This window comes from Bos indicus, chromosome 7 (genome assembly GCF_029378745.1).
Source record: "Bos indicus isolate NIAB-ARS_2022 breed Sahiwal x Tharparkar chromosome 7, NIAB-ARS_B.indTharparkar_mat_pri_1.0, whole genome shotgun sequence".
In the NCBI taxonomy this organism is placed as follows: domain Eukaryota; kingdom Metazoa; phylum Chordata; class Mammalia; order Artiodactyla; family Bovidae; genus Bos; species Bos indicus.
This window is the reverse complement of record NC_091766.1, coordinates 9,086,722-9,114,608: the sequence shown is the minus strand read 5'-3', so window position 1 is coordinate 9,114,608 and position 27,887 is coordinate 9,086,722. Positions and strand designations below refer to the sequence as shown.

General features: G+C 38.1%; 1 protein-coding gene across 1 annotated transcript; it reads left to right on the top strand.

Moving 5' to 3' along the window:
• Positions 1-15,689: 15,689 nt before the first annotated feature.
• Positions 15,690-16,661, top strand: LOC139183950 (olfactory receptor 7A17-like). Its single transcript, XM_070792252.1, has one exon. The coding sequence runs from the start codon at positions 15,690-15,692 to the stop codon at positions 16,659-16,661; it is 972 nt and encodes a 323-aa protein (XP_070648353.1).
• Positions 16,662-27,887: the final 11,226 nt, after the last annotated feature.

The window sequence follows — 27,887 nt, the reverse complement described above, 5'->3', positions numbered from 1 at the left end:
AAAAACTAAACCATAAGCATAGTCTCTTCAATAAGTGGTGCTGGGAAAACTGAACAGCTTCATGAACAAGAATGAAATTAGAACATTCTTTCTAACAGCATACAGAAAATAAACTCAAAGTGGATTAAAAACCTAAATATAAGACCAGATACTATAAGCTCTTAGAAGAAAACATAGGCAGGACTTTCACTTAATCACAGCAGTATCTTTCTGGATCTCTATCCTAGAGTAATAGAAATGAAAATAAAAATTAAAAAAAAATGGTACTTAATTAAGCTTAAATGCTTTTGCACAGTGAAGGAAACCATAAACAAAGCAAACAAAAAACTTTTCCTAGAGATGTAACCAATAAGAGTTAATCTCCTGAATATATCAAACATCTCATGCAGCTCAATATATACACAAAGAAAAATCCCAATTAAAAATGAGCAGAAGATCTAAACATATTTCTCCAAAGACACAGATGTCTAAAAGGCATATGAAAAGATACTCAAAATCACTATTGTGTGCTGTGCTGTCACTTCAGTCTTGTTTGACTCTCTACGACCCTTTGGACTTTAGTCCCCCAAACTCCTCTCCAGGCAAGAATACTGGAGTGGGTTGCCATTTTCTTCTCCAGGGGATCATCTCAACCCAGGGATCAAACCCACATCTCTGGGTTCTGTAATAACCTATAAGGGAAGAGAATTTGAAGGAAAACAAATATATATATATATATATATATATATATATATATATATATATATACACACACACACACACATTACTGTATAAAACAAACATGGTAGTGTAATTCAACTATACTTCAATAAAAAATAAATTAATAATTGTTAATGATTTAAAAAAATTTACAAAGATGTTTACCATTTTATCTTTTAAAAATATCCTACTATTGTATATGGTATTTACTGTTGCAAATTGGGGGCTTATTCCCTTAGCTCATTAAATCTGAGATATCATTCCTTTCTCTTTTGAATACATTGACTTTTTTCACTTTAATTGTAATTCTGGGCATTATGGGGATTTAGCAGTTGGACTGCTGCCAGAATTGATTAATCTTCTTCCTTTTTAGGTCTCTCAGGGTCTACTTGAGCTCACTAGATACTTTTTTTGCCTCTTATGGCCATTTTTCTCTATCACTGTTTCTTTAACCAAATTTTAAAGTGTCTTAAATTACAAAACACAAAATTGTCATATTAAAAAGGAGACATATTTACACATGCATGAAATGATATTTGTGTGTGTGTGCATGTGTGCCATTATTATGCTCAGTTCTCAGTCATGTCCAACTCTTTGTGACCTCAAGGACTGTAGCCCACCAGGCTCCTCTTTCCAAGGAAATTTCCAGGCAAGAATACTGAAGTGGGTTGCCATTTCCTTCTCCTGGGGATCTTTTGGACACAGGGATGAAACCTGTGTCTCTTGTGTCTCCTGCACTGGCAGGCAGATTTTTTTTTTTCACCACTGTGCCATCTGGGAAACCTCAGGAAATGATAAGGGATAGAATTTGGGTACTATATCGATATATTTTATAGATATAATATACTGTAGAAGTAAATCACATTATTGTCTCCTTCTCTGTCTGATTTATAGGCAGATTTCCCCTTTGTCATTTCCTAATTTCTCATTTTTTTTTTCTCAGACTTGATGCACAATATTTAAAATTCCCATTTATTTTAGGGGCTCTTGAGAAACCTATATGCAGGTCAGGAAGCAACAGTTATAATTGGACATGGAACAACAGACTGGTTCCAAATAGGAAAAGGAGTACGTCAAGGCTGTATACTGTCACCCTGCTTATTTAACTTCTATGCAGAGTACATCATGAGAAACGCTGGGCTGGAAGAAGCACAAGCTGGAATCAAGATTGCCGGGAGAAATTTCAATAACCTCAGATATGCAGATGACACCACCCTTATGGCAGAAAGTGAAGAGGAACTAAAAAGCCTCTTGATGAAAGTGAAAGTGGAGAGTGAAAAAGTTGGCTTAAAGCTCAACATTCAGAAGACGAAGATCATGGCATCCGGTCCCATCACGTCATGGGAAATAGATGGGGAAACAGTGTCAGACATTATTTTCTTGGGCTCCAAAATCACTGCAGATGGTGACTGCAGCCATGAAATTAAAAGACACTTACTCCTTGGAAGAGAAGTTATGACCAAACTAGATAGCATATTGAAAAGTAGAGCCGTTACTTTGCCAACAAAGGTCCATCTAGTCAAGGCTATTTTTTTTCCAGTGGTCATGTACGGATGTGAGAGTTGGACTGTGAAGAAAGCTGAGTGCCGAAGAATTGATGCTTTTGAACTGTGGTGTTAGAGAAGATTCTTGAGAGTCCCTTGGACTGCAAGGAGATCTAACCAGTCCATTTTGATGGAGATCAGCCCTGGGTGTTCTTTTGAAGGAATGATGCTAATGCTGAAACTCCAGTACTTTGGCCACCTCATGTGAAGTGTTGACTCATTAGAAAAGAGTCTGATGCTGGGAGGGATTGGGGTCAGGAGGAGAAGGGGACGACAGAGGATGAGATGGTTGGATGACATCACTGACTTGATGGACATGAGTCTGAGTGAACTCCGGCAGTTGGTGATGGACAGGGAGGCCTGGCGTGCTGCGATTCATGGGGTCGCAAAGAGTCGGACACGACTGAGCGACTGAACTGAACTGAACATATATTTCTAAAGAATAATTTCTTCTCAAGTGACAGACATTATTCCAAGTAATTTTTATTTTGTATTACTGAAAGAATAGTCACAAGTTACATTATTCATATGGAAAAACACTGGACTTAATAGCTGGGGAAAGACATAAAGTTTTGTGATAGAGGAAAGCTGATACCACTGTTTTCACCTCTGTGTACATCGTCCCTATGTTAATCACTGTCTTAACTGCCCTTCTTAAAAATGGAGTACTTAAGTTTTAATTTTTTTATATAGGTGGTTATTCAGTTTCATTCTTCACTTTAGTATGTTCTCTCATTCAGTTGTGTTCACAGTGCCTACCCTAGTTAGTGAGGCAATGATTATCAACTATGTGACTCCAAGTGCAGTCTACATAGAAACACAAATTCAAATAGATTCACTTAGTATCACCTTTGAGTCAGGGGAAATGTTAAAATGATAAAGAAAATTTTAATTTACATTTTATATTTCTGAGAAAAATATATCATTTTCATTTTCTATATCTGTTCATTGAAGTATGGATTTTGGTATCTATGGGAATGAATCTTATTTCATTAGGGTGAAGGATTGGCTGGTTTACACTTTACAAAAACTGTTTACACTTTTTAAATTGAAGTATCTACTTATATCTGTTTGCAAACTTCCAGTGCTGCATAGAAATTACTCTTTCTACTACTTTAAACAAAATATATCCTATTTTCAAATTTTTAATAACCATGAATAGAAAGTGGGCTTCCCTAGTGGCTCAGAAAGTAAAGAATCTGCCTGTAATGTGGGAGATCTGGGTTGATCCCTGGTTTGGGAAGATCACCTGGAGGAGGAAATGAAAACCCACTCCTGTATTCTTGCCTGGAGAATTCCGTGAACAGAAGAGCCTGGTGGGCTACAGTCCATGGGGTCATGAAGAGTCAGACATGACTGAGCATCTACATACGCATATGTAATATCCATATTTATCCTCATGATCAAAGAATGATTCATTAGAGAGCTTCAATTTCTGTCCGTACATGTGATTCAGGTCAGCATTTTGTACAGAAAGGCACATGTCCTTTTGACTCCTTCTGATTTCCTGGAGGGAACTTCCACAGAGTCTCTCATAAATACAATTTTCTGTATTTAACCATGAATGCTATCTTCAAATATCAATAAAAATACTTAGAATGATATAAAACAAATTATTATAATTTCCCTGTTTTTCCAGAAGTTTTCACTTTCGTCTCAGGTTCAAAGGATTTATTAACAAAATAAGCCACTCATTATACTCAAGTAAATATTACCAATATTTATTAGATAATTATCTAGCTTACTTTTAATATATTAACATTAAAAGGAAAATAGAAACAGCAGTGGATGCATCCAGACTCAAACAGCACTGAGAAGTCCCGTGACACAGCTCATCTGGAGTCCCCATTGGAAAAGGTTTCCAGGCAGTGTGTCCTATCTATAGGTGAGACTTCAAAGATTGCAGTTTGGGGTTCCCAGATATAATCCCAGGACTCAAACTGATATCATCATCAGTCTGTGAGCAAATTGCACCTCTGATTTCGTGTTAATGCTGTTGGTTTTGTCATGTGAAACTTGGAAAGTCATTAAGCCTGGGGCCTGTTGGCCAGACCATCTCCAGGGGCTCAACAATCTCAAGATTCCTCCATCTCACCTAAGGTGCTACAAGTCTTGCACTCATAGAAAGCAGTCATTCACAGTCACTCACACTCAGGTCAGTGTCAAAGCAGGTTAGAAGCAAGGTCAGAGGACTGCTCTGTTTTGTCCCTGAAGCCTAAACAAGTCTATTTAATTTCTCTAACATTCCCTTAGTTCTGTTAGCTTTTATGTTCTATTGGTTGGCTCTTACTGCATAAGAAGCTAACTTAAAAGCACTTATATTATTATAGTTCCATTACTAATCCAGTGATTGTTCGGTGAGATTTTTCCATTCTCTTCTGGGCTGCCCATCGATCTAATTCAGCTGTGATTTGTTTCTGAAGCTTATCCATGATGTTGCATCTGTACTATTCTCCTTTCTTCAACAATATATGATGCTTACTCAATTTATATATGCATGTTAACCCTTTACTTTATGAGAGAAATAGTTTACAAATTTAAATTGGCTTAATTTCACTATTTCTCTATCAATATATAACACTTTTCTTTCTTCCTAGTTATGTTAGGGGAAGCACACTGACTGAAACCTCCCACCCTGGCCAGGCACCACAGTAACCACTGGCATGAGTTGTTTTAAGACAGGAGGTCCTGGTAAGGAACATGGAACTAATAAGCCACCACCAACTTGAAGAGTTTGGGAAAGGTCAAAAGGAGACACCACATCTCTGACCACCTCCCAGAGTCCTTCTTGCTAGCATCCATCTTGGCTGATTAAGGCGTGCACCACCAGGAAGGACTCTGAGTGAGAATGATTGGCTAAAGACAACCCAGAAACTAATCCCATCACCATAAAACCAGAAATCCAGTGACAGAGCAGTTCTTCTCAGTTCCCTTACCCTAGTACTCTCCACCTGGTCACCCTTTCCCAATAAAATCTCAGACAATTCATTTCTGAGTGTTAGACAAGAGTCCAGTTTCAACAGCACTGGAAGCGGTCCCCCTTTCTGCAACAGTTATAAGGTGACTCTTCTAGCAGTGTCTGGAATGAATCAGCTATATTTAGATCTGACCTGACTCATGAACACTAAAATTTTAATTTTAATTAATTTACAAGAGTACAATCATATTCAGTAATATTCACATCTTTAAAATGTACAATCTGCCAAATTAAAGGATTCTTACAAAACTGAGAATACATAATATATGGATTCATTTGTATGCAACTGAAGAAGATACTGAATAAGTTTGAACTGCTTTCTCAAATAATTGTTAAAATGCAATCCACCTGGGAATAAGACCCTTATTTCTGAAGGCAGTAGGGGATAATACAGCTTAATTCAGATGAAAGTTGTGAAATACACGAAATGTTGGAAATATTTTGAGTCCAAAGAAAAATTTCAAGAGTAAGGAGTGTGTGTATATATACATGTATGTGCATTTGTGAACATCCTTTTTTCAACTAAACAGACTCACACATATACTGTTGTTGTAGGAAGCAGGGCCACCCCTCCAGCTCCCCAAGAGCGGGCTCTTGTCTAACACTTGGAAAAGAATTGTCCAAGGAGACACGTGCTGACAAAGTAAGAGACTTTACTGGAAGAAGGCACCCGGGCAGAGAGCAGCAAGCTAAGGTAACCTAGGAAGACTACTCTGCCACATGGCTCACAGTCTCAGGTTTTATGGTGATGGGACTAATTTCTGGATTGTCTTTGGTCAATAATTCTGACTCAGAGTCCTTCCTGCTGGTGCACACATCACTTAGCCAGGATGGATGATAGCGAGAGGGATTCTGGGAGGTGGACAGACGTGCGGTGTCTCTTTACGAGTTTTCCCGAACTCTTCCAGTTGGTGGTGGCTTATTAGTTCTGTATTCCTTACCAGGAACTCCTGTTGTAAAACAACTCATGCAAATGGTTACTAGAGAACCTGGCCATGGTGGGCTGTTTCAGTCAGTATGCTTCCCCTGACACTGTGTCTTGAAATGAGTCTCATTGGGTTTAAATCAAGACATCTGGAGGGCTTGGATCTTTCAGGATGTTCCAGGTGAGGATTAATTCTCTCTCCTATTCCAATTTCCAGGGGCGATTTGCATTCCTTATATCTTAGAATGATATATATATTCTTATATCCTTCCTCCATCTTCAAAGCCAGCAGCTTTGAAGCCACATGCTTCTCTGACTTTAATTCTTCCTCTCTTTCACACTTAGAGGGTTATTGTGCTTACACTAGTCCAAAGTGAAAATTCAGGCTCATTTTTGTGTCTTAAAACACATTCAGTTCAGTTCAGTCACTAAGTCGTGTCCGACTCTTTGCGACACCCATGAATCACAGCACGCCAGGCCTCCCTGTCCATCACCAACTCCTGGAGTTCACTCAGACTTACGTCCATCAAGTCAGTGATGTCATCCAGCCACCTCATCCTCTGTCGTCCCCTTCTCCTCGTGACCCCAGTCCCTCCCAGCATCAGAGTCTTTTCTAATGAGTCAACTCTTCGCATGAGGTGGCCAAAGTACTGGAGTTTCAGCTTTAGCATCATTCCTTCCAAAGAAATCCCAGGGCTGATCTCCTACAGAATGGACTGGTTGGATCTCCTTGCAGTCCAACGGACTCTCAAGAGTCTTCTCCGACACCACAGTTCAAAAGCATCAATTCTTTGGCGCTCAGCCTTCTTCACAGTCCAACTCTCACATCCATACATGACCACTGGAAAAACCATAGCCCTTGACTAGATGGACCTTTGTCGGCAATGTAATGTCTCTGCTTTTGAATATGCTATCTAGGTTGGTCATAACTTTTCTTCCAAGGAGTAAGCGTCTTTTTTTTTTTTTTTTTTATTCTTCCAATTTTATTTTATTTTTAAACTTTACATAATTGTATTAGTTTTGCCAAATATCAAAATGAATCCGCCACAGGTATACATGCGTCTTTTAATTCCATGGCTGCAGTCACCATCTGCAGTGATTTTGGAGCCCCCCAAAATAAAGTCTGACACTGTTTCCATTGTTTCCCCATCTATTTCCCATGAAGTGATGGGACCAGATGCCGTGATCTTCGACTTCTGAATGTTGAGCTTTAAGCCAACTTTTTCACTCTCCACTTTCACTTTCATCAAGAGGCTTTTGAGTTCCTCTTCACTTTCTGCCATAAGGGTGGTGTCATCTGCATATCTGAGGTTATTGATATTTCTCCTGGCAATCTTGATTCCAGCTTGTGATTCTTCCAGTCCAGCATTTCTCATCATGTACTTTGCATATAAGTTAAAAAAGCAGGGTGACAATATACAGCCTTGACATACTCCTTTTCCTATTTGGAACCAGTCTGTTGTTCCATGTCCAGTTCTAACTGTTGCTTCCTGACCTGCATACAGATTTCTCAAGAGGCAGGTCAGGTGGTCTGGTATTCCCATCTCTTGAAGAATTTTCCACAGTTTATTGTGATCCACACAGTCAAAGGCTTTGGTATAGTCAATAAAGCAGAAATAGATGTTTTTCTGGAACTCTCTTGCTTTTTCGATAATCCAGCAGATGTTGGCAATTTGATCTCTGGTTCCTCTGCCTTTTCTAAAACCAGCTTGAACATCTGGAAGTTCATGGTTCACATATTGCTGAAGCCTGGCTTGCAGAATTTTGAGCATTACTTTACTAGCGTGTGAGATGAGTGCAATTGTGTGCTAGATTGAGCATTCTTTGGCATTGCCTTTCTTTGGGATTGGAATGAAAACTGATCTTTTCCAGTCCTATGGCCACTGCTGAGTTTTCCGAATTTGCTGGCATATTGAGTGCAGCACTTTCACAGCATCATCTTTCAGGATTTGGAATAGCTCAACTGGAATTCCATCACCTCCACTAGCTTTGTTCATAGTGATTCTTTCTAAGGCCCACTTGACTTCACATTCCAGGATGTCTGGCTCTACGTGAGTGATCACACCATCGTGATTATCTGGGTCGTGAAGATCTTTTTTGTACAGTTCTCCTGTGTATTCTTGCCACCTCTTTTTTTTTTTTTTTTCTTCCAATTTTATTTTATTTTTAAACTTTACATAATTGTATTAGTTTTGCCAAATATCAAAATGAATCCTCCACAGGTATACATGCGCTCCCCATCCCGAACCCTCCTCCCTCCTCCCTCCCCATACCATCCCTCTGGGCCGTCCCAGTGCACCAGCCCCAAGCATCCAGCATCATGCATCGAACCTGGACTGGCGACTCGTTTCCTACATGATATTTTATATGTTTCATTGCCATTCTCCCAAATCTTCCCACCCTCTCCCTCTCCCACAGAGTCCATAAGACTGTTCTATACATCAGTGTCTCTTTAGCTGTCTCGTACACCAGGTTATTGTTACCATCTTTCTAAATTCCATATATATGCGTTAGTATACTGTATTTATGTTTTTCCTTCTGGCTTACTTCACTCTGTACAATAGGCTCCAGTTTCATCCACCTCATTAGAACTGATTCAAATGTATTCTTTTTAATGGCTGAGTAATACTCCATTGTGTATATGTACCACAGCTTTCCTATCCATTCATCCGCTGATGGACATCTAGGTTGCTTCCATGTCTTGGCTATTATAAACAGTGCTGCGATGAACATTGGGGTACACGTGTCTCTTTCCCTTCTGGTTTTCTCAGTGTGTATGCCCAGCAGTGGGATTGCTGGATCATAAGGCTGTTCTATTTCCAGTTTTTTAAGGAATCTCCACACTGTTCTCCATAGTGGCTGTACTAGTTTGCATTCCCAACAGTGTAAAAGGGTTCCCTTTTCTCCACACCCTTTCCAGCATTTATTATTTGTAGACTTTTGGATCGCAGCCATTCTGACTGGTGTGAAATGGTACCTCATAGTGGTTTTGATTTGCATTTCTCTGATAATGAGTGATGTTGAGCATCTTTTCATGTGTTTGTTAGCCATCTGTATGTCTTTTTTAGAGAAATGTCTATTTAGTTCTTTGGCCCATTTTTTGATTGGGTCGTTTATTTTTCTGGAGTTGAGCTGTAGGAGTTGCTTGTATATTTTTGAGATTAGTTGTTTGTCGGTTGCTTCATTTGCTATTATTTTCTCCCATTCTGAAGGCTGTCTTTTCACCTTGCTAATAGTTTCCTTTGATGTGCCACCTCTTCTTAATATCTTCTGCTTCTGTTAGCTCCATACCATTTCTGTCCTTTATTGAGCCCAACTTTGCATGAAATGTTCCTTTGGTATCTCTAATATTCTTGAAGAGATCTCTAGTATTTCCCTCCTATTGTTTTCCTCCATTTTCTTTGCATTGATCGCTGAGGAAGGCTTTCTTATCTCTGCTTGCTGTTCTTTGGAACTTTGCATTCAGATGCTTATATCTTTCCTTTTGTCCTTCGCTTTTTGCTTCTCTTCTTTTCACAGCTATTTGTAAGGCCTCCCCAGACAGCCATTTTCCTTTTTTGCATTTCTTTTCCATGGGGATGGTCTTGATCCCTGTCTCCTGTACAATGTCACGAACCTCATTCCATAGTTCATCAAGCACTCTATCAGATCTAGGCCCTTAAATCTATTTCTCACTTCCACTGTATAACCATAAGGGATTTGATTTAGGTCATACCTGAATGGTCTAGTCATTTTCCCTAGTTTCTTCAATTTAAGTCTGAATTTGGCAATAAGGAGTTCCTGATCTGAGCCACAGTCAGCTCCCAGTCTGGTTTTTGTTGACTGTATAGAGCTTCTCCATCTTTGGCTGCAAATAATATAATCAGTCTGATTTCAGTGTTGACCATCTGGTGATGTCCATGTGTAGAGTCTTCTCTTGTATTGTTGGAAGAGGCTGTTTGCTATGACCAGTGCATTTTCTTGGCAAAACTCTATTAGTCTCTGCCCTGCTTCATTCTGTATTCCAAGGCCAAATTTGCCTATTACTCCAGGTGTTTCTTGCCTTTCTACTTTTGCATTCCAGTCCCCCATAATGAAAAAGACATCTTTTTTGGGTGTTAGTTCTAAAAGGTCTTGTAAGTATAGAACCTTTCAACTTCAGGTTCTTCAGTGTTACTGGTTGGGGCATAGACTTTGATTACTGTGATATTGAATGGTTTGCCTTGGAAATGAACAGAGATTATTAAAACACATTACTAGTAGCTATATTCCATCTACTGTCTTAATTACTCTGCTATGTAAACTAATATATTAGAAAGTTATTTGGTTTAGGATATGACGTCTTTTGGAGTCCTTTATTCTCCCTATCACAAACTCTTCTTAATATGTATATTTTATTTATGTCACTCAAGAGCTCTTATATTTAAAAGCTCTGCCACATAATTCACTGCCACCTATAAAATGAGTGATTTTTTTTTTCAAAATTACATACATAAAACAGGCTCTGTGGGGTAGACTAAAACTATATACACTTGACACTAACATAAGACCTCTGCCTTGATACCCAAACTGTGATCCACAGACCAAGACTTGCAGTTTCAATAACTTGTTTGAAGTCCATTCCATGGGCCCAATAGAGACCTCATGAAACAGATTTTGCATTTCAACCACAGACCTTGGTGATTTTTATACAAAATGAACTTGTAGAAGGTCTGGTCCAAAATAACTTTTCTTACCTTCTCACTGTTGGCATTTGGGACGTACAATTACTTGTATTGGACTCTGTCCTGCTGTATATAAGAGATTAACAGCATCCCTTTGCTGCTGTTTGGTCGCTCAGTCATGTCTCAATCTTTGCAACCCCATGGACTATAGCCCACTAGGATCCTCTGTCCATGAGATTTCCCAGAGTGAGCATCCCTTTAAACATTGCCAGATATTCCCAGGAGAAAAATCATCTCTGGTTAAGAACTACTGCCCAGAATCTGAAAACTGGAAGTATCTTGACTAATTGCAGTCAAGATCTCATCCCTCACTTGGTATGTACCTTTAAGCAGAACATTAAATCACTCTGAGTTCTATCTCTACAATGGAGAATGGAGTTTATATAAGTTCTAGCTCATAGAACAAAGTGTTTTAAAAATTAAATTTAACAGTCTCTATAATATGTAGGTTAGTAGTGCATAAGAGTATATATAAAGGTCTTTCACAGTTACAAATATTTTATACAGAGGGATAAATGACAGCTTTTAACTTCTGATATAAGCAGGAAATCCATATTGGAACTGCAAATCTTTCATGAAACCAATGATGATAATACCCAATACTTTTATTAAAGGAGCAAAATTATCTCCCTTTAGGATGAGTGGGAATAGTCACATTCAGAGATTTCAGAGGTTGTGTTCCATTACAAATCAAAGCATTGAAGAACCAAGGTACCTGATCAAGACCAACCTTCAGTATTATACTTTTGAGAATATTTGAACTCAGGGATATGAGGAAGTGCTGGGAGTCAGAGCTTTGAAAGAAGGAGAGGTAAAGGAGAAGGTGTGATGAAAACTGGATTCACCTAATGTAATGCAGTCTGCTAGGAATGGAGAAGCAAGAAAAAATATCCATTATGTCCAGATAAGCACCCCCAAGGGAAATCATGTACTTGGAGGTTGGAGTAACAACAGGAAAATATGACTAATAAGCTGATACAGAAAGATGTAAATACCTCCTTGGCTGTAATCTCTCAGCCTGTGCAACTTTGGACAGAATGTGGTTGCTGCCTTTGCAGTCCTAAATCTAGCTGGGTGATCCATGCTTGATCCTCTTCCTTATTGTCTGGTTTGGGAACAAAACCTGTCTGCATTGTCAATCATTTATGAAGGAATTTTGACTTCTACACCAAAGTCTCCCAGAGTCTCCATGCAGGTAAGTCTGAGAGCTTAATAGGCACTTCAGGAGAGGACCAGGGAGCAAGGAATCCACAAACTTGTCCCAGAGGTCACCCAAGAGCCAATACAGCATAGCACAGAGGCCAGAGATCACTCAGCTTGTTTGCTGGCTTTCTTAATAATGCATTTATTTGTGATGCTGACAAAGAAACATTGCACTTAGAAACTCAATTGCCAATGTTGACAATTAAACTGTGCTAGTGGAAGCCCAGTGCAAGAAAGAATGGGAGATATAAACTGCTTCCAATGAAAGTAGTTGTTGTTGTTCAGTCACTAAGTTGGGTCCAGCTCTTTGTCACCCCATGAACTTCAGCATGCCTGGCTTCTCTGTCCATTGCTATCTCCCTTAGTTTGCTCAAATTCATGTCCACTAAACCAGTGATGTCATCCAACCATCTCATCGTCTGTCTCCCCCTTCTCCACAATTTTTCAGGGACTTTTCCAATTAGTCAGCTCTTTGAATCAGGTGGCCAAAGCATGGGAGCTTTAGCTTCACTATCAATCCTTACAATGAATGTTCATAATACAATAAATTACAGGACTAGACAAATATGTTATTACATGAGAGGGATATCCAGTGAAATAAGAATATTTCTTTTTATTTTAAGATGAGACATATTAGACTATATATGCTATGGTTTCTCACATCATACAAATATCACTGTTTTTGTCCTTGGGGAAAACAGAAAGGTATTTATGTTTATGATTTATTTGTGGCACCAAAGAATTTAGCTGAAGTTGGAAGTCTGCCCAACAAAGAAAGCTTTTCTTCATCACATTGTCTCAGGGGCCATTCGAGCTTATTAGGTATTTTTCTTTCATTTTTTCCCCTCTCTATCCCTCTTCCATAACTTTTTTTATTTCTTTGAAAACAGGGCAGAAAGTGGCCATAGCAAAAAGGAACCCCAAATCTAGTCTTCTCTTGGAAGCTTATAAACTGGAATTTCTGGGTTTTCCACATTCTTTAGGAGAAAGCTAATCTTATCTGACCAGCTTGAGTTGTCACCCCCCACCCCCCACCCCATGGCTTAAGGAGGGTGGTTCTGGGAGTGAAATTCATGATAGAAACACAGCCCTGGAGACCATGGTGTGTCTGCAAACCTGTGCCTTATGGAGTGAGAGAAGTTCCTAAAACAGAGGCACTTGTACTCATGTATTTGTTTTTGCTTTTCGCTAAATCATGTCTGACTCTTTTGCAACCCCATGCACTGTAGCCTATCAGGCTCCTCTGTCCATGGGGTTTCCCAAGCAAGAATACTGGAACTGGTTGCCATTTCCTTCTCCAGAGGAGCTTGCCAATCCAGAGACGGAACCAGTGTCTCCTACATTAGGAGGCAGATTCTTTACCATCTGAGCCACCAGGAAAGCCCATTCCCTCTGCCAGGCACACACTTTTTCTCATCCCTCTAGATCCTTCTCTGTCTTTCTTGAGCTGAAAGTGAAAGTGAAGTCTCTCAGTCATGTCTGACTCTTTGCGACCCCATGAACTATAGCCTACCAGGCTCCTCAGTCCATGGGATTTTCCAGGCAAGAGTACTGGAGTGGATTGCCATTTCCTTCTCCAGGGGATCTTCCTCACCCAGGGATCAAACCCTGGTCTCCTGCATTGTAGACAGATGCTTTACTGTCTGACCCACCAGGGAAGCTCCTTTCTTGAGCTATCTGTTCAATTAACATCTTGTTTGTGGGCCGTGCCTGAACACTCAGTACAGAATAGCACCTCTTGCCTCTCCTTCCTTTATACTTGGTTTTATTTTGTTCATAGAATCTGCCATCACCAGATATAGTCTATAAAATATTTATTTGAATATCATCTTTCATCTTTCTTGGAATGTGGGGGATTTGTTTTTCTGTATCTCTTGTTTACTCCCAGTATGTGTTTGAAATATGTAGCTTCTCATTAAAACTATACATATTGTGCTGATGAAAAATAAGTTCATTCATTTTTTCGAGTAAAATAAAAGACATGTTTTTCATTTTCACCAAGAATTTTATTGGACAACATATTCATTGTTTTGTTCCACTACTTTCTGCCATTTTCCAGGCAACTTCCTAAAACATTAAATATTTTTGAACAGAGAATTGTTCCAGGTGCTTTTTGCAGTCTTCCAAGAAAGTGAATTTTTTTTTTCTACATCAGGAGAATTTTGTAAAGACTGAAATAAATGGAAATTTGAAGGTACAATGATGGTGAATATGGCAGATGACTCAGAAATTCCTAGCCAAGCAGTAACAATTTTTTCTTGTTCATCAAAGAGATAAGCAGTCTTGTGGTTTCCTGATGGAAGATTATGCATTTTCTGTTCACCCACTCTGGATGTTATTCATCAAGTGCTGCCTTCAGCTGGCCTAATTGGGAGCAGTACTTGCTGGAATTAATCTTTTGATTTTTTAGAAGGACCTCACAACAGAGGACTCCCTGCCAATCCCACCATATACACAGCATCACCTTCTTTGATGGCTGGTGGTGGGTTAATTTTGCTTGGCCCATGAGCTCTTCCATTCCACATTATTGTGCAGTACTCTTTCCATTGCCCATCACATTTTGTTTCAAAAATAGAATGTTTTCATTACATTTAAGTAGAGTCACATGTGGAAATGTGATCAAAAAGGATTTTCTTTTTTCTTTCTTTTTTTTTTTTTTGCTTAACTTATGTGATAAGGGCTTCCCTTGTTTCACAGCTGGTAAAGAATCTGCCCTCTATGTGGGAGACCTGGGTTTGATCCCTGGGTTGAGAAGACCCACGGGAGACAGGAAAGGCTGCCCACTCTAGTATTCTGGCCTGGAGAATTCCATGGACTGTATAGCCCATGGGGTTGCACAGAGCTGGACACGACTGAACAACTTTCACTTATGTGATTAACAAACATCAAAGTGATTAACAAAACCAAGCTAATGATTGTCAACACTTGATTTGGATATTTTGAGTTTATTAACTCTCTCCTTCTTGGTGTAATGTTGGCTGTTCTCAGTGAACATCTTGATTTTACTGTTATCAAGTTCAACTGGTATTCTTGTCCAAGGTGCATTGTACACTGAGAAATCTCCAGCATGAAACTTTGTAGACCTCTTTTGACATGCTTGATCAGTCACATCATCTTTTCCATACATTTCACAAATCTTTTTTGTCGGTTTTTTTTAACCTTTTGTCGTTGCGTTTTTACCGTTCTTGAAATAATAAAGAATAGAATTCTGAGAATGTTGCATTTCTCTTCCATCTTCAATATTAAAATAGCTACACAAAAATTCACCAGTTTTGATGTTTTTCTAATGCATGCTGATATGATATCTGTCACAATATAATCGAACACAATTGTTTCAAATGACGTTAAAGACAAATGAGTGCTACTAGATCCATCTTACAGGAAAAAAAACAATGAGCAAATCTTTTGGCCCACCCAATACATGAACTATTTAAAAATATACTGTGAATAGGACAAAAAATTTTAATAACAGGTGAAATGGGGTATACCCTCAAGGACAATTTATCTATATATATCATCTTAACATCAACTTCTTGCCAGCAAAATAGAAATTATAGTAGTTCAGTTATGTAAATTATGCCTGTTCAAGTGAAAATTATTCTTGGTATTTTCTTTTTCCCAATAGTCACTTCCACCACATGGAACCAAGGAACAATACAAAAATTTCAAAATTTCTTCTTCTGGGACTTGCAGAAGAAATAGAACTACAACCCCTCATATTTGGACTTTTCCTCTTCATGTACCTGATCACTGTGTTTGGAAACCTACTTATCATCCTGGCTGTCAGCTCAGACTCCCACCTCCACACCCCCATGTACTTCTTCCTCTCCAACCTGTCCTTTGTAGACATCTGCTTCATCTCCACCACCATCCCAAAGATGCTATGGAACGTCCAGATGCAGAGCCAAGTCATAACCTATGAAGGCTGCATCACTCAGATGTATTTTTACATTCTCTTTGGAGCATTAGATGACTTCCTCCTGGCTGTGATGGCCTATGATCGTTATGTGGCCATCTGCCACCCTTTGCACTACACAGTCATCATGAACCCATGGCTCTGTGGATGTCTGGTTCTGGCGTCCTGGATAATAAGTGCAGTGTACTCATTGTTACACAGCTTAATGGTGTTGCATTTGTCCTTCTGCTCAGACTTGGAAATACACCACTTTTTCTGTGAAACCAAACAGCTTGTCCAACTTGCCTGTTATGACACTTTCCTCAATGACACAACGCTGTGTTTTGAAGCTGTGATTATGGGTGGTGGTCCCCTGACTGGTATTCTTTACTCTTACTCAAAGATAGTGTCCTCTATCTGTGGAATCTCATCAGCCCATGGAAAGTATAAAGCATTTTCAACCTGTGTGTCTCATCTCTCCATTGTCTCCTTATTTTATTTTTCTGGCTTAGGAGTGTACCTTAGCTCTGCTGCTACCCACAGCTCCCACTCAAGTGCAACAGGCTCGGTGATGTACACTGTGGTCACACCCATGCTGAACCCCTTTATCTACAGTTTGAGAAATAAAGACATAAAGAGGGCTCTGAAAAGATTCTTTGGGATGGAAAGTTTTATAAAAGGTCCATTTTCTCTTGGGCTGAAGAAATGTCCATGATACCTGGGCTGAAAGCCTCAGAGCCAAGTATTTTGACTCTTTGATTGTTTTGTGATTCTAGCAATTGTTTCTTCAATTGACTGCTTGGTATTTACTTTTCTTTGATTTCAACTTCTCTATACTTCTGTTCTCTGTCATGAATAGTTTTTATTTTGTCATTTTTTGACTCTCCAATATTGACTCAAAAATGTGAAATATATGTAAATTGCCAATTTCTTAAGAATAAATTCTTCTGATATAAAATACTTTACACTGAGTCATTTTTTTTTCACTTTACTAAAAGTATAATCATGAATTGTGCTACTTATATGGAAAAAAGAAAAAAATATTGACAACAAAAACAATTACATAATTCCATAGAAGAGACAAATATGAAACCAATTTATCATTTTTTAGTTCAGTATAACTTGGAACATCACTACAATAATTACTCTATCTGAAAATGTATTCATAGACATTAGCAGGGAGTGTGTTTCATAACTGGTCATCTGATTTTACTCCCTCACAGTGTACTGTTCTCCATTTAGCTCAGTGTCCATGTTGCCTACAGGAGATACTGGCCAAACGGAGCATGAGATGTATGTCTCCAAATTGTCTATCTGAAGCAAATTTCAATAAAGACTTTGACATTATAAGGTCTTGATTCAAAGAGGATTTTAAGCATGATGTAGCAAAACTTTATGTCAGATTATTACCATGCCAAATAGTTTTTCATGGTGTTCATTCATGAAAGGGTTTATTGTTGGGGTGAAGTAGTGTTTGGTTTAATTATATCTTTCTGTTTCTGCTTGAAATTTTCCATTATTGCTTACAAATATGATTCCTTCCATTGCTCTAAATGAAGTATTTCCCCCATTCCAAGTTCTGTCATTTCCACAAAAAGAGTAGTCAATGAACAATATAAGTCACTCAGTTGTGTCCAACTCTTTGTGACTGTATAGTCCATGGAATTCTCCAGGCCAGAATACTGGAGTGGGTAGTCTTTCTCTTCTCCAGCAGATATTTCTGACCCAGGAATCAAACTAGGATCTCCTGTATTACAGGCAGATTCTTAACCAACTTAGCTATCAGGTAAGTCCTAATAATATAAATATCATATATATATATATACAAAGTGTGGCTCACTAGACAACTTAAACTCCTATCCAGTCCTGTGGTTCAGTCACAAGTTTTGTACAAACAAGTATATCCTTTTAAACTTTCTTGCTTACCTAAAAGGAAACCTCAGTGGAATCCCTCTTTAACACAACTGTATGAAACAAACTTGAATAACAGGGAAATCATGAATGCTATTCAAAGATCACAATTGCCTAGGAAAAAAGCAGTATGTTATTATAACTTCCCTCAGTTTTGTTCACATTGCTTATTGTATCAGTTAGCTCTTGCTACATAGAAAATTATCCTAAAAGCAAATGGTCTAATATAATGGATTTATGATCAAATGGATTTCTATGATGGGGATTTTATCTGAGTTCTGATTTGTCTCCTCATGGGTCTACTGTCAGCTGTCAGGCTCTATGTTGTGTTACAAAGGCTCATCCATGATGTGTGCAGTTGTAATGCTTCTTTGTTTTAAAACACTTTATGTCAAATTCTTCCTTTTATATATGTAGGTTAGTTTAACAAGAAAAAAATGGGTTTCTCAAATGTTAACTGTTTTATCTAAATTTCACCATTACTATATCCGTAAGTGATATTTTGTTTCTTCCTGGTTAGAGGATCTGGTGGGGTTTAGTCAGTAAGTTGTGTTTTGTGACCCCATGGACTGTAGCCCACTAGGCTCCACAGTCCATGGGATTTATCAAGCAAGGATACTGCAGTGGGTTGTCATTTCTTCCCCCAAGGGGTCTTCCTGACCCACGGATCAAACCCAGGTTCCCTGCACACTCTTCACTGGCTGAGCCAATGGAGCTGACTACCACTAGAGCACTTAGAGGAGCTTTCTCTCACCAGTTTTACGTTTGACTCAACTACATGTGCTTGTCATACTATGCTAAACAATGTACCAATGAAATGTATAATTTTTTTCTTTAATTTGTTTATTTTAATTGGAGGTTAATTACTTTACAATATTGTATTGGTTTTGCCATACATCAACATGAATCCACCACAGGTATTCATGTGTTCCCCATCCCGAAACCCCCTCCCTCCTCCCTCCCCATACCATCCCTAATTCTTAACTAACTCATTAAAGTGTAGTTACATATAATAAACTGCACATTTTTAAAATATACAATTTTCTGGATTTCAAAAAATAAAGACATTATTTAATTTGTGTATGATTTCAGAAGGTGCACAAGATGTTTTAATTAATTTTTAATGTTATTGTTAATAATACAATTTGCTCTTAGCCTCAGTTTTGCTTATTTCAGAAGAAATTGTGAGATGATTAATTCTAACTCACTTGAAAGTTGTGAAAAATGAATGAAATCTATAGAAATACTTCGCTGAGTCCACAATTTTCAAGTTTAGAAGTATATGTATGTATTTGTATACACCTTTCTCTCAAACAGCCAAACTCATCCATACATATACATGGACACAGTCTCATTTGTAATCCCATCCTTTTTTTTTTTTTTTTTTTGCCTTTTTTTAAAATTTAATTTAATTTTATTTTATTTTATTTTATTTTCAATTTTATTTTATTTTTAAACTTTACATAATTGTATTAGTTTTGCCAAATATCAAAATGAATCCTCCACAGGTATACATGCGCTCCCCATCCCGAACCCTCCTCCCTCCTCCCTCCCCATACCATCCCTCTGGGCCGTCCCAGTGCACCAGCCCCAAGCATCCAGCATCATGCATCGAACCTGGACTGGCGACTCGTTTCCTACATGATATTTTATATGTTTCATTGCCATTCTCCCAAATCTTCCCACCCTCTCCCTCTCCCACAGAGTCCATAAGACTGTTCTATACATCAGTGTCTCTTTTGCTGTCTCGTACACCGGGTTATTGTTACCATCTTTCTAAATTCCATATATATGCGTTAGTATACTGTATTTATGTTTTTCCTTCTGGCTTACTTCACTCTGTATAATAGGCTCCAGTTTCATCCACCTCATTAGAACTGATTCAAATGTATTCTTTTTAATGGCTGAGTAATACTCCATTGTGTATATGCACCACAGCTTTCTTATCCATTCATCTGCTGATGGACATCTAGGTTGCTTCCATGTCCTGGCTATTATAAACAGTGCTGCGATGAACATTGGGGTACACGTGTCTCTTTCCCTTCTGGTTTCCTCAGTGTGTATGCCCAGCAGTGGGATTGCTGGATCATAAGGCAGTTCTATTTCCAGTTTTTTAAGGAATCTCCACACTGTTCTCCATAGTGGCTGTACTAGTTTGCATTCCCACCAACAGTGTAAGAGGGTTCCCTTTTCTCCACACCCTCTCCAGCATTTATTATTTGTAGACTTTTGGATCGCAGCCATTCTGACTGGTGTGAAATGGTACCTCATAGTGGTTTTGATTTGCATTTCTCTGATAATGAGTGATGTTGAGCATCTTTTCATGTGTTTGTTAGCCATCTGTATGTCTTCTTTGGAGAAATGTCTATTTAGTTCTTTGGCCCATTTTTTGATTGGGTCATTTATTTTTCTGGAGTTGAGCTGCAGGTGTTGCTTGTATATTTTTGAGATTAGTTGTTTGTCCGTTGCTTCATTTGCTATTATTTTCTCCCATTCTGAAGGCTGTCTTTTCGCCTTGCTAATAGTTTCCTTTGATGTGCAGAAGCTTTTAGGGTTAATTAGGTCCCATTTGTTTATTTTTGCTTTAATTTCCAATATTCTGGGAAGTGGGTCATAGAGGATCCTGCTGTGATGTATGTCGGAGAGTGTTTTGCCTATGTTCTCCTCTAGGAGTTTTATAGTTTCTGGTCTTACGTTTAGATCTTTAATCAATTTTGAGTTTATTTTTGTGTATGGTGTTAGAAAGTGGTCCAGTTTCATTCTTTTACAAGTGGTTGACCAGATTTCCCAGCACCACTTGTTAGAGATTGTCTTTAATCCATTGTATATTCTTGCCTCCTTTGTCAAAGATAAGTTGTCCATATGTCCGTGGGTTTATCTCTGGGCTTTCTATTTTATTCCATTGATCAATATTTCTGTCTTTGTGCCAGTACCATACTGTCTTGATAACTGTGGCTTTGTAGTAGAGCCTGAAGTCAGGTAGGTTGATTCCTCCAGTTCCATTCTTCTTTCTCAAGATACCTTTGGCTATTCGAGGTTTTTTGTATTTCCATACAAATTGTGAAATTATTTGTTCTAGCTCTGTGAAGAATACTGTTGGTAGCTTGATAGGGATTGCGTTGAATCTATAAATTGCTTTGGGTAGTATACTCATTTTCACTATATTGATTCTTCCAATCCATGAACATGGTATATTTCTCCATCTATTAGTGTCCTCTTTGATTTCTTTCACCAGTGTTTTATAGTTTTCTATATATAGGTCTTTAGTTTCTTTAGGTAGATATATTCCTAAGTATTTTATTCTTTCCGTTGCAATGGTGAATGGAATTGTTTCCTTAATTTCTCTTTCAGTTTTCTCATTATTAGTGTATAGGAATGCAAGGGATTTCTGTGTGTTGACTTTATATCCTGCAACTTTACTATAGTCATTGATTAGTTCTAGTAATTTTCTGGTGGAATCTTTAGGGTTTTCTATGTAGAGGATCATGTCATCTGCAAACAGTGAGAGTTTTACTTCTTTTCCAATTTGTATTCCTTTTATTTCTTTTTCTGCTCTGATTGCTGTGACCAAAACTTCCAAAACTATGTTGAATAGTAATGGTGAAAGTGGGCACCCTTGTCTTGTTCCTGACTTTAGAGGAAATGCTTTCAATTTTTTACCATTGAGGATAATGTTTGCTGTGGGTTTGTCATATATAGCTTTTATTATGTTGAGGTATGTTCCTTCTATTCCTGCTTTCTGGAGAGTTTTTATCATAAATGGATGTTGAATTTTGTCAAAGGCTTTCTCTGCATCTATTGAGATAATCATATGGTTTTTATTTTTCAATTTGTTAATGTGGTGTATTACATTGATTGATTTGCGGATATTGAAGAATCCTTGCATCCCTGGGATAAAGCCCACTTGATCATGGTGTATGATCTTTTTAATGTGTTGTTGGATTCTGATTGCTAGAATTTTGTTTAGGATTTTTGCATCTATGTTCATCAGTGATATTGGCCTGTAGTTTTCTTTTTTTTGTGGGATCTTTGTCAGGTTTTGGTATTAGGGTGATGGTGGCCTCATAGAATGAGTTTGGAAGTTTACCTTCCTCTGCAATTTTCTGGAAGAGTTTGAGCAGGATAGGTGTTAGCTCTTCTCTAAATTTTTGGTAGAATTCAGCTGTGAAGCCTTCTGGACCTGGGCTTTTGTTTGCTGGAAGATTTTTGATTACAGTTTCAATTTCCGTGCTTGTGATGGGTCTGTTAAGATTTTCTATTTCTTCCTGGTCCAGTTTTGGAAACTTGTACTTTTCTAAGAATTTGTTCATTTCTTCCACGTTGTCCATTTTATTGGCATATAATTGTTGATAGTAGTCTCTTATGATCCTTTGTATTTCTGTGTTGTCTGTTGTGATCTCTCCATTTTTGTTTCTAATTTTGTTGATTTGATTTTTCTCCCTTTGTTTCTTGATGAGTCTGGCTAATGGTTTGTCAATTTTATTTATCCTTTCAAAGAACCAGCTTTTGGTTTTGTTGATTTTTGCTATGGTCTCTTTTGTTTCTTTTGCATTTATTTCTGCTCTAATTTTTAAGATTTCTTTCCTTCTACTAACCCTGGGGTTCTTCATTTCTTCCTTTTGTAGTTGCTTTAGGTGTAGAGTTAGGTTATTTATTTGACTTTTTTCTTGTTTCTTGAGGTGTGCCTGTATTGCTATGAACTTTCCCCTTAGGACTGCTTTTACCGTGTCCCACAGGTTTTGGGTTGTTGTGTTTTCATTTTCATTAGTTTCTATGCAAATTTTGATTTCTTTTTTGATTTCTTCTGTGATTTGTTGGTTATTCAGCAGTGTGTTGTTCAGCCTCCATTAGTTGGAATTTTTAATAGTTTTTCTCCTGTAATTGAGATCTAATCTTAATGCATTGTGGTCAGAAAAAATGCTTGGAATGATTTCTATTTTTTTGAATTTACCAAGGCTAGCTTTATGGCCCAGGATGTGATCTATCCTGGAGAAAGTTCCATGTACACTTGAGAAAAAGGTGAAATTCATTGTTTTGGGATGAAATGTCCTATAGATATCAATTAGGTCTAACTGGTCTATTGTATCGTTTAAAGTTTGTGTTTCCTTGTTAATTTTCTCTTTAGTTGATCTATCCATAGGTGTAAGTGGGGTATTAAAGTCTCCCACTATTATTGTGTTATTGTTAATTTCTCCTTTCATTCTTGTTAGCATTTGTCTTACATACTGTGGTGCTCCCATGTTGGGTGCATATATATTTATAATTGTTATATCTTCTTCTTGGATGGATCCTTTGATCATTATGTAGTGACCTTCTTTGTCTCTTTTCACAGCCTTTGTTTTAAAGTCTATTTTATCTGATATGAGTATTCCTACTCCTGCTTTCTTTTGGTCCCTATTTGCATGGAAAATCTTTTTCCAGCCCTTCACTTTCAGTCTGTATGTGTCCCCTGTTTTGAGGTGGGTCTCTTGTAGACAACATATGTAGGGGTCTTGTTTTTGTATCCATTCAGCCAGTCTTTGTCTTTTGGTTGGGGCATTCAACCCATTTACGTTTAAGGTAATTACTGATAAGTATGATCCTGTTGCCATTTACTTTATTGTTTTGGGTTCGAGTTTATACACCGTTTTTGTGTTTCCTGTCTAGAGAATATCCTTTAGTATTTGTTGGAGAGCTGGTTTGGTGGTGCAGAATTCTCTCAGCTTTTGCTTGTCTGAAAAGCTTTTGATTTCTCCTTCATACTTGAATGAGATCCTTGCTGGGTACAATAATCTGGGCTGTAGGTTATTTTCTTTCATCATTTTAAGTATGTCTTGCCATTCCCTCCTGGCTTGAAGAGTTTCTATTGAAAGATCAGCTGTTATCCTTATGGGAATTCCCTTGTGTGTTATTTGTTGTTTTTCCCTTGCTGCTTTTAATATTTGTTCTTTGTGTTTGATCTTTGTTAATTTGATTAATATGTGTCTTGGGATGTTTCTCCTTGGGTTTATCCTGTTTGGGACTCTCTGGGTTTCTTGGACTTGGGTGATTATTTCCTTCCCCATTGTAGGGAAGTTTTCCACTATTATCTCCTCAAATATTTTCTCATGGTCTTTCTTTTTGTCTTCTTCTTCTGGAACCCCTATGATTCGAATGTTGTAGCGTTTAATATTGTCCTGGAGGTCTCTGAGATTGTCCTCATTTCTTTTAATTCATTTTTCTTTTATCCTCTCTGATTCATTTATTTCTACCATTCTATCTTCTAATTCACTAATCCTGTCTTCTGCCTCTGTTATTCTACTATTTGTTGCCTCTAGAGTGTTTTTAATTTCACTTATTGCATTATTCATTATATATTGACTCTTTTTTATTTCTTCTAGGTCCTTGTTAAACCTTTCTTGCATCTTCTCAATCCTTGTCTCCAGGCTATTTATCTGTGATTCCATTTTAGTTTCAAGATTTTGGATCAATTTCACTATCATTATTCGGAATTCTTTATCAGGTAGATTCCCTATGTCTTCCTCTTTTGTTTGGTTTGTTGGGCATTTATTCTGTTCCTTTATCTGCTGAGTATTCCTCTGTCTCTTCATCTTGTTTAAATTGCTGAGTTTGGGGTGTCCTTTCTGTATTCTGGCAGTTTGTGGAGTTCTCTTTATTGTGGTGTTTCCTCACTGTGTGTGGGTTTGTACAGGTGGCTTGTCAAGGTTTCCTGGTTAGGGAAGCTTGTGTCGGTGTTCTGGTGGGTGGAGCTGTATTTCTTCTCTCTCCTTTCGAAGAGTTGGGTTGCTTTTCTGGGTGCCTGATGTCCTCTGCCGGCATTCAGAAGTTGTTTTGTGGAATTTACTCGACGTTTAAATGCTCTTTTGATGAATTTGTGGGGGAGAAATTGTTCTCCCCGTCCTACTCCTCCGCCATCTTCAAATTTTATTTTATTTTTAAACTTTACAATATTGTATTAGTTTTGCCAAATATCAAAATGAATCCGCCACAGGTATACATGTGTTTTAGAAGAAAACTTGAGAGAAAGTTGGAAGGATAGTCATGAAAGAATAAATGCTTGAATTAACATAAATAGAATATAAAAAGTTTGACAGGAAGATGTAAAGTAGAATGTGTGATCTTAATTTTGATAATGATTTACTTTTTTTTAATTTTTAATTCTTCAAGACCTTAAAGTCAGAGCCATATTTACATTTGTTGTTATTGTTTAGTCCCTAAATTGTGACTGACTCTTGTGACACCGTGGACTGTAGCCCTATAGGCTCCTCTGTCCATGCGATTTTCCAGGCAAGAATAATGGAGACAGTTGCCATTTCCTTCTCCAATATTTATATTGGGGATTGTGAAATTCCCTGTATCAGCTAATAGGGGAAAATTTCTCCAAACTGACTCTAATTTCCTTATATTTAAAATAGGAATTCAACACAGAATGCCTTTTAAGGGAAACTGAAAGACTGTATTGAAAAGCTTAAACTCAGCTCAGAGGGACAATATCTGATTGAACAAATATCTGTATTAGATTCATCTTGCTCCTGTAATAAGTTAACACACCAGTAGTTTAGAATGAGTGTCTATCTTGAAATTCTAGAAGGTCAGGAACCTGAAATGGGTCTCTTTGGGTAGAATTGAAATGTTGGCAGGTCTTTGATCCTCATGGACACTCCAGAGGACAAGTATTCCCTTTCTCATTTTATTTACATTGGCCACCAGCATTCCTGGGCTCATGGTCCTTCCTCTATCCTCAAACCCAGTGCATAGCATTTTTAACTGCCTATCTCACTTCACTTCTTCTTTCCCACTTTTAAAGGGTTATTGTGATTACATTAGTCCAACTTGGATAATCTGTGCTAATCTTCTTATATCAAGATTAATTAACAATCTCATTACATCTGCTATTGTAATTTTTCTTGCAGTGCAAGCTAGGATATTTAAAAGTTCTTGGGAATATGATGAGGACATAGTTTTTGAGGATTTTATTCTGCCTGTGTTTTGTTACTTTGACTCTTTACAACCCAGTGAACTGTAACCCAACAGGTTCTTCTGTCCATGGAAGTGTCCAGGAAAGAATGTTGGAGTAGCTTGCCATTTCCTGCTCTAGGGGATCAACCCAACCCAGGGACTGAAATTGCCTTTCTTGCTTCTGCATTGGGAGGCAGATCCTTTACCACTAGCACCACCTGGGAAGCTCCTTTATTCTGCCTACTGCAAAGTATTTTTCAGACAGAAATTATTTGATGTTACTCATTTATTTTACATAAATAAAAAATCAAATAAATTTACCACTAGAAAGTAAGTGAAACTATTTTCTTTCAAAATTACATACACAAAATATTTTTGGTAAAGACCTAAGACTACCAACACATGAGTCAAATTCAGGACCACTGTCTTGCTGTTCAAATTGTGGTCCCCAGACCAGGATCTTCAGCATCAATAACATTTAGCATCTTGATAGAAATGCAGAGATCCTGGGCTACATGAATCAGACTTATTGAATCATGATTTGAATTTGAACTACAACCTTTAGCAATTTGTGGAAATAGTGAATTAGAGACATGCTGGTCTAGAATAAATTTTCTCACCATCTCACTGTTGACATTTGGGGCAGTATAATCATATGTGTTGAATGCTGTCCTGCACAGATTTTCAGTGACAGCCCTACAGACAAGCCAAATATCACTAGTTGTAAAATGGTCTTTGGTTGACAATCACTGTCTCAGAGTTTGAGAACTGGAAGCATCCTGAGAGAGTCCAGTCAAGATGCATTCTCTTATTTGTTTAAAACTTTGACCAGAACATTAAACCTGTCTGAATCTCTTTTGTACAACAGAGAATGAGGTGCATAAGAGGACAACATCACAGAATGAACTTCTATAAATTTAAAGCAAACTGTAATTTCCAAGGAAGGTAATGGTATATAAAAATATCTAAATATGTCTCATAATAACAAACATTTTGTAATGAGAGGCTAAATGATGGCTCTAACTTCTGAAACCAAGTATGAAATTCCTAATAGCTTTGGGAAAAGATTCAGGAAGGCAAGCAGTGTAGTGCCCAAAGTTTTATATGAAAGGACAATGTTATTCCACTTGTAAAAAGGGGAATAACAATTTTCTAGACCTATCAAGAGCTGTCTAGTCAATGATTGGTATATTCGAGGGACCTAACCAAGAGAGAATTCACAGTCTTAAACTTTGAGGAAATTTTAACTCAGACTGGGAAAATGTGCTGAGAGGTTTATACCTCCAGATGCAGGAGAGTTCATGAAGAAGGAGGAATAAAATCTAAATTCAGCTTCCTTGTAACCTGGTCTCCTAGGAGCAGAGAGTCAGCTGGAAATATTTCCTTCTGTCCAGACCTGTGTTCCACAGGGAAATCATGACATATATGTGGGTTACAACAGAAAAGATACCTAATGAGATTACGAAGTGAGCTATAAAACCCCTCTGCTGCAATTCCCTCAGTCTGAGAAATCTTGGACTTCATAGGATGTGGTTCCTTTGGAGACCTAAGTCTGGCTGGTCTTCAAGTCCTTCCTGCTGTTTTGTGAGACACAGCTTCAGTCTCCAATATCAACCCTCCAGGAGGCATTCGAACTTCCACAGGGAGACCTTTCTCTCAGTTCCCATCCAGGTGTCTGAGAGCTCAGTAGCTATTGCCAGAGAGGATTGGTGTTGGTGCTAAGTCGCTGCAGTCATGTCTGACTCTTTGTGACCCTATGTACTGTAGCCCACCAGGCTTTTCTACCCATGGGATTCTCCAGGCAAGAATACTTGTTGCCATCTCCTACTCCAGGTGACCTTCCCAATCCAGGTATCAAACCCATGTTTTTTGTGTCTCCTGAGATGTTTTACCACTGCACCACCGGGGAAGCCCATGGGAGAGGACTAGAGAAAAAGAAATCCCTGAACCTCTATCAAAGGTCACCTGAGAAAAAGAAATCCCTGAACCTCTATCAAAGGTCACCTGTGAGCCAATCCAGTCTAGTTCAGATATCAAAGGTTATTGGCCAGAGAAGCAAATATTGGCCTCAGTAAGGCAGGCTCAGTGTTGA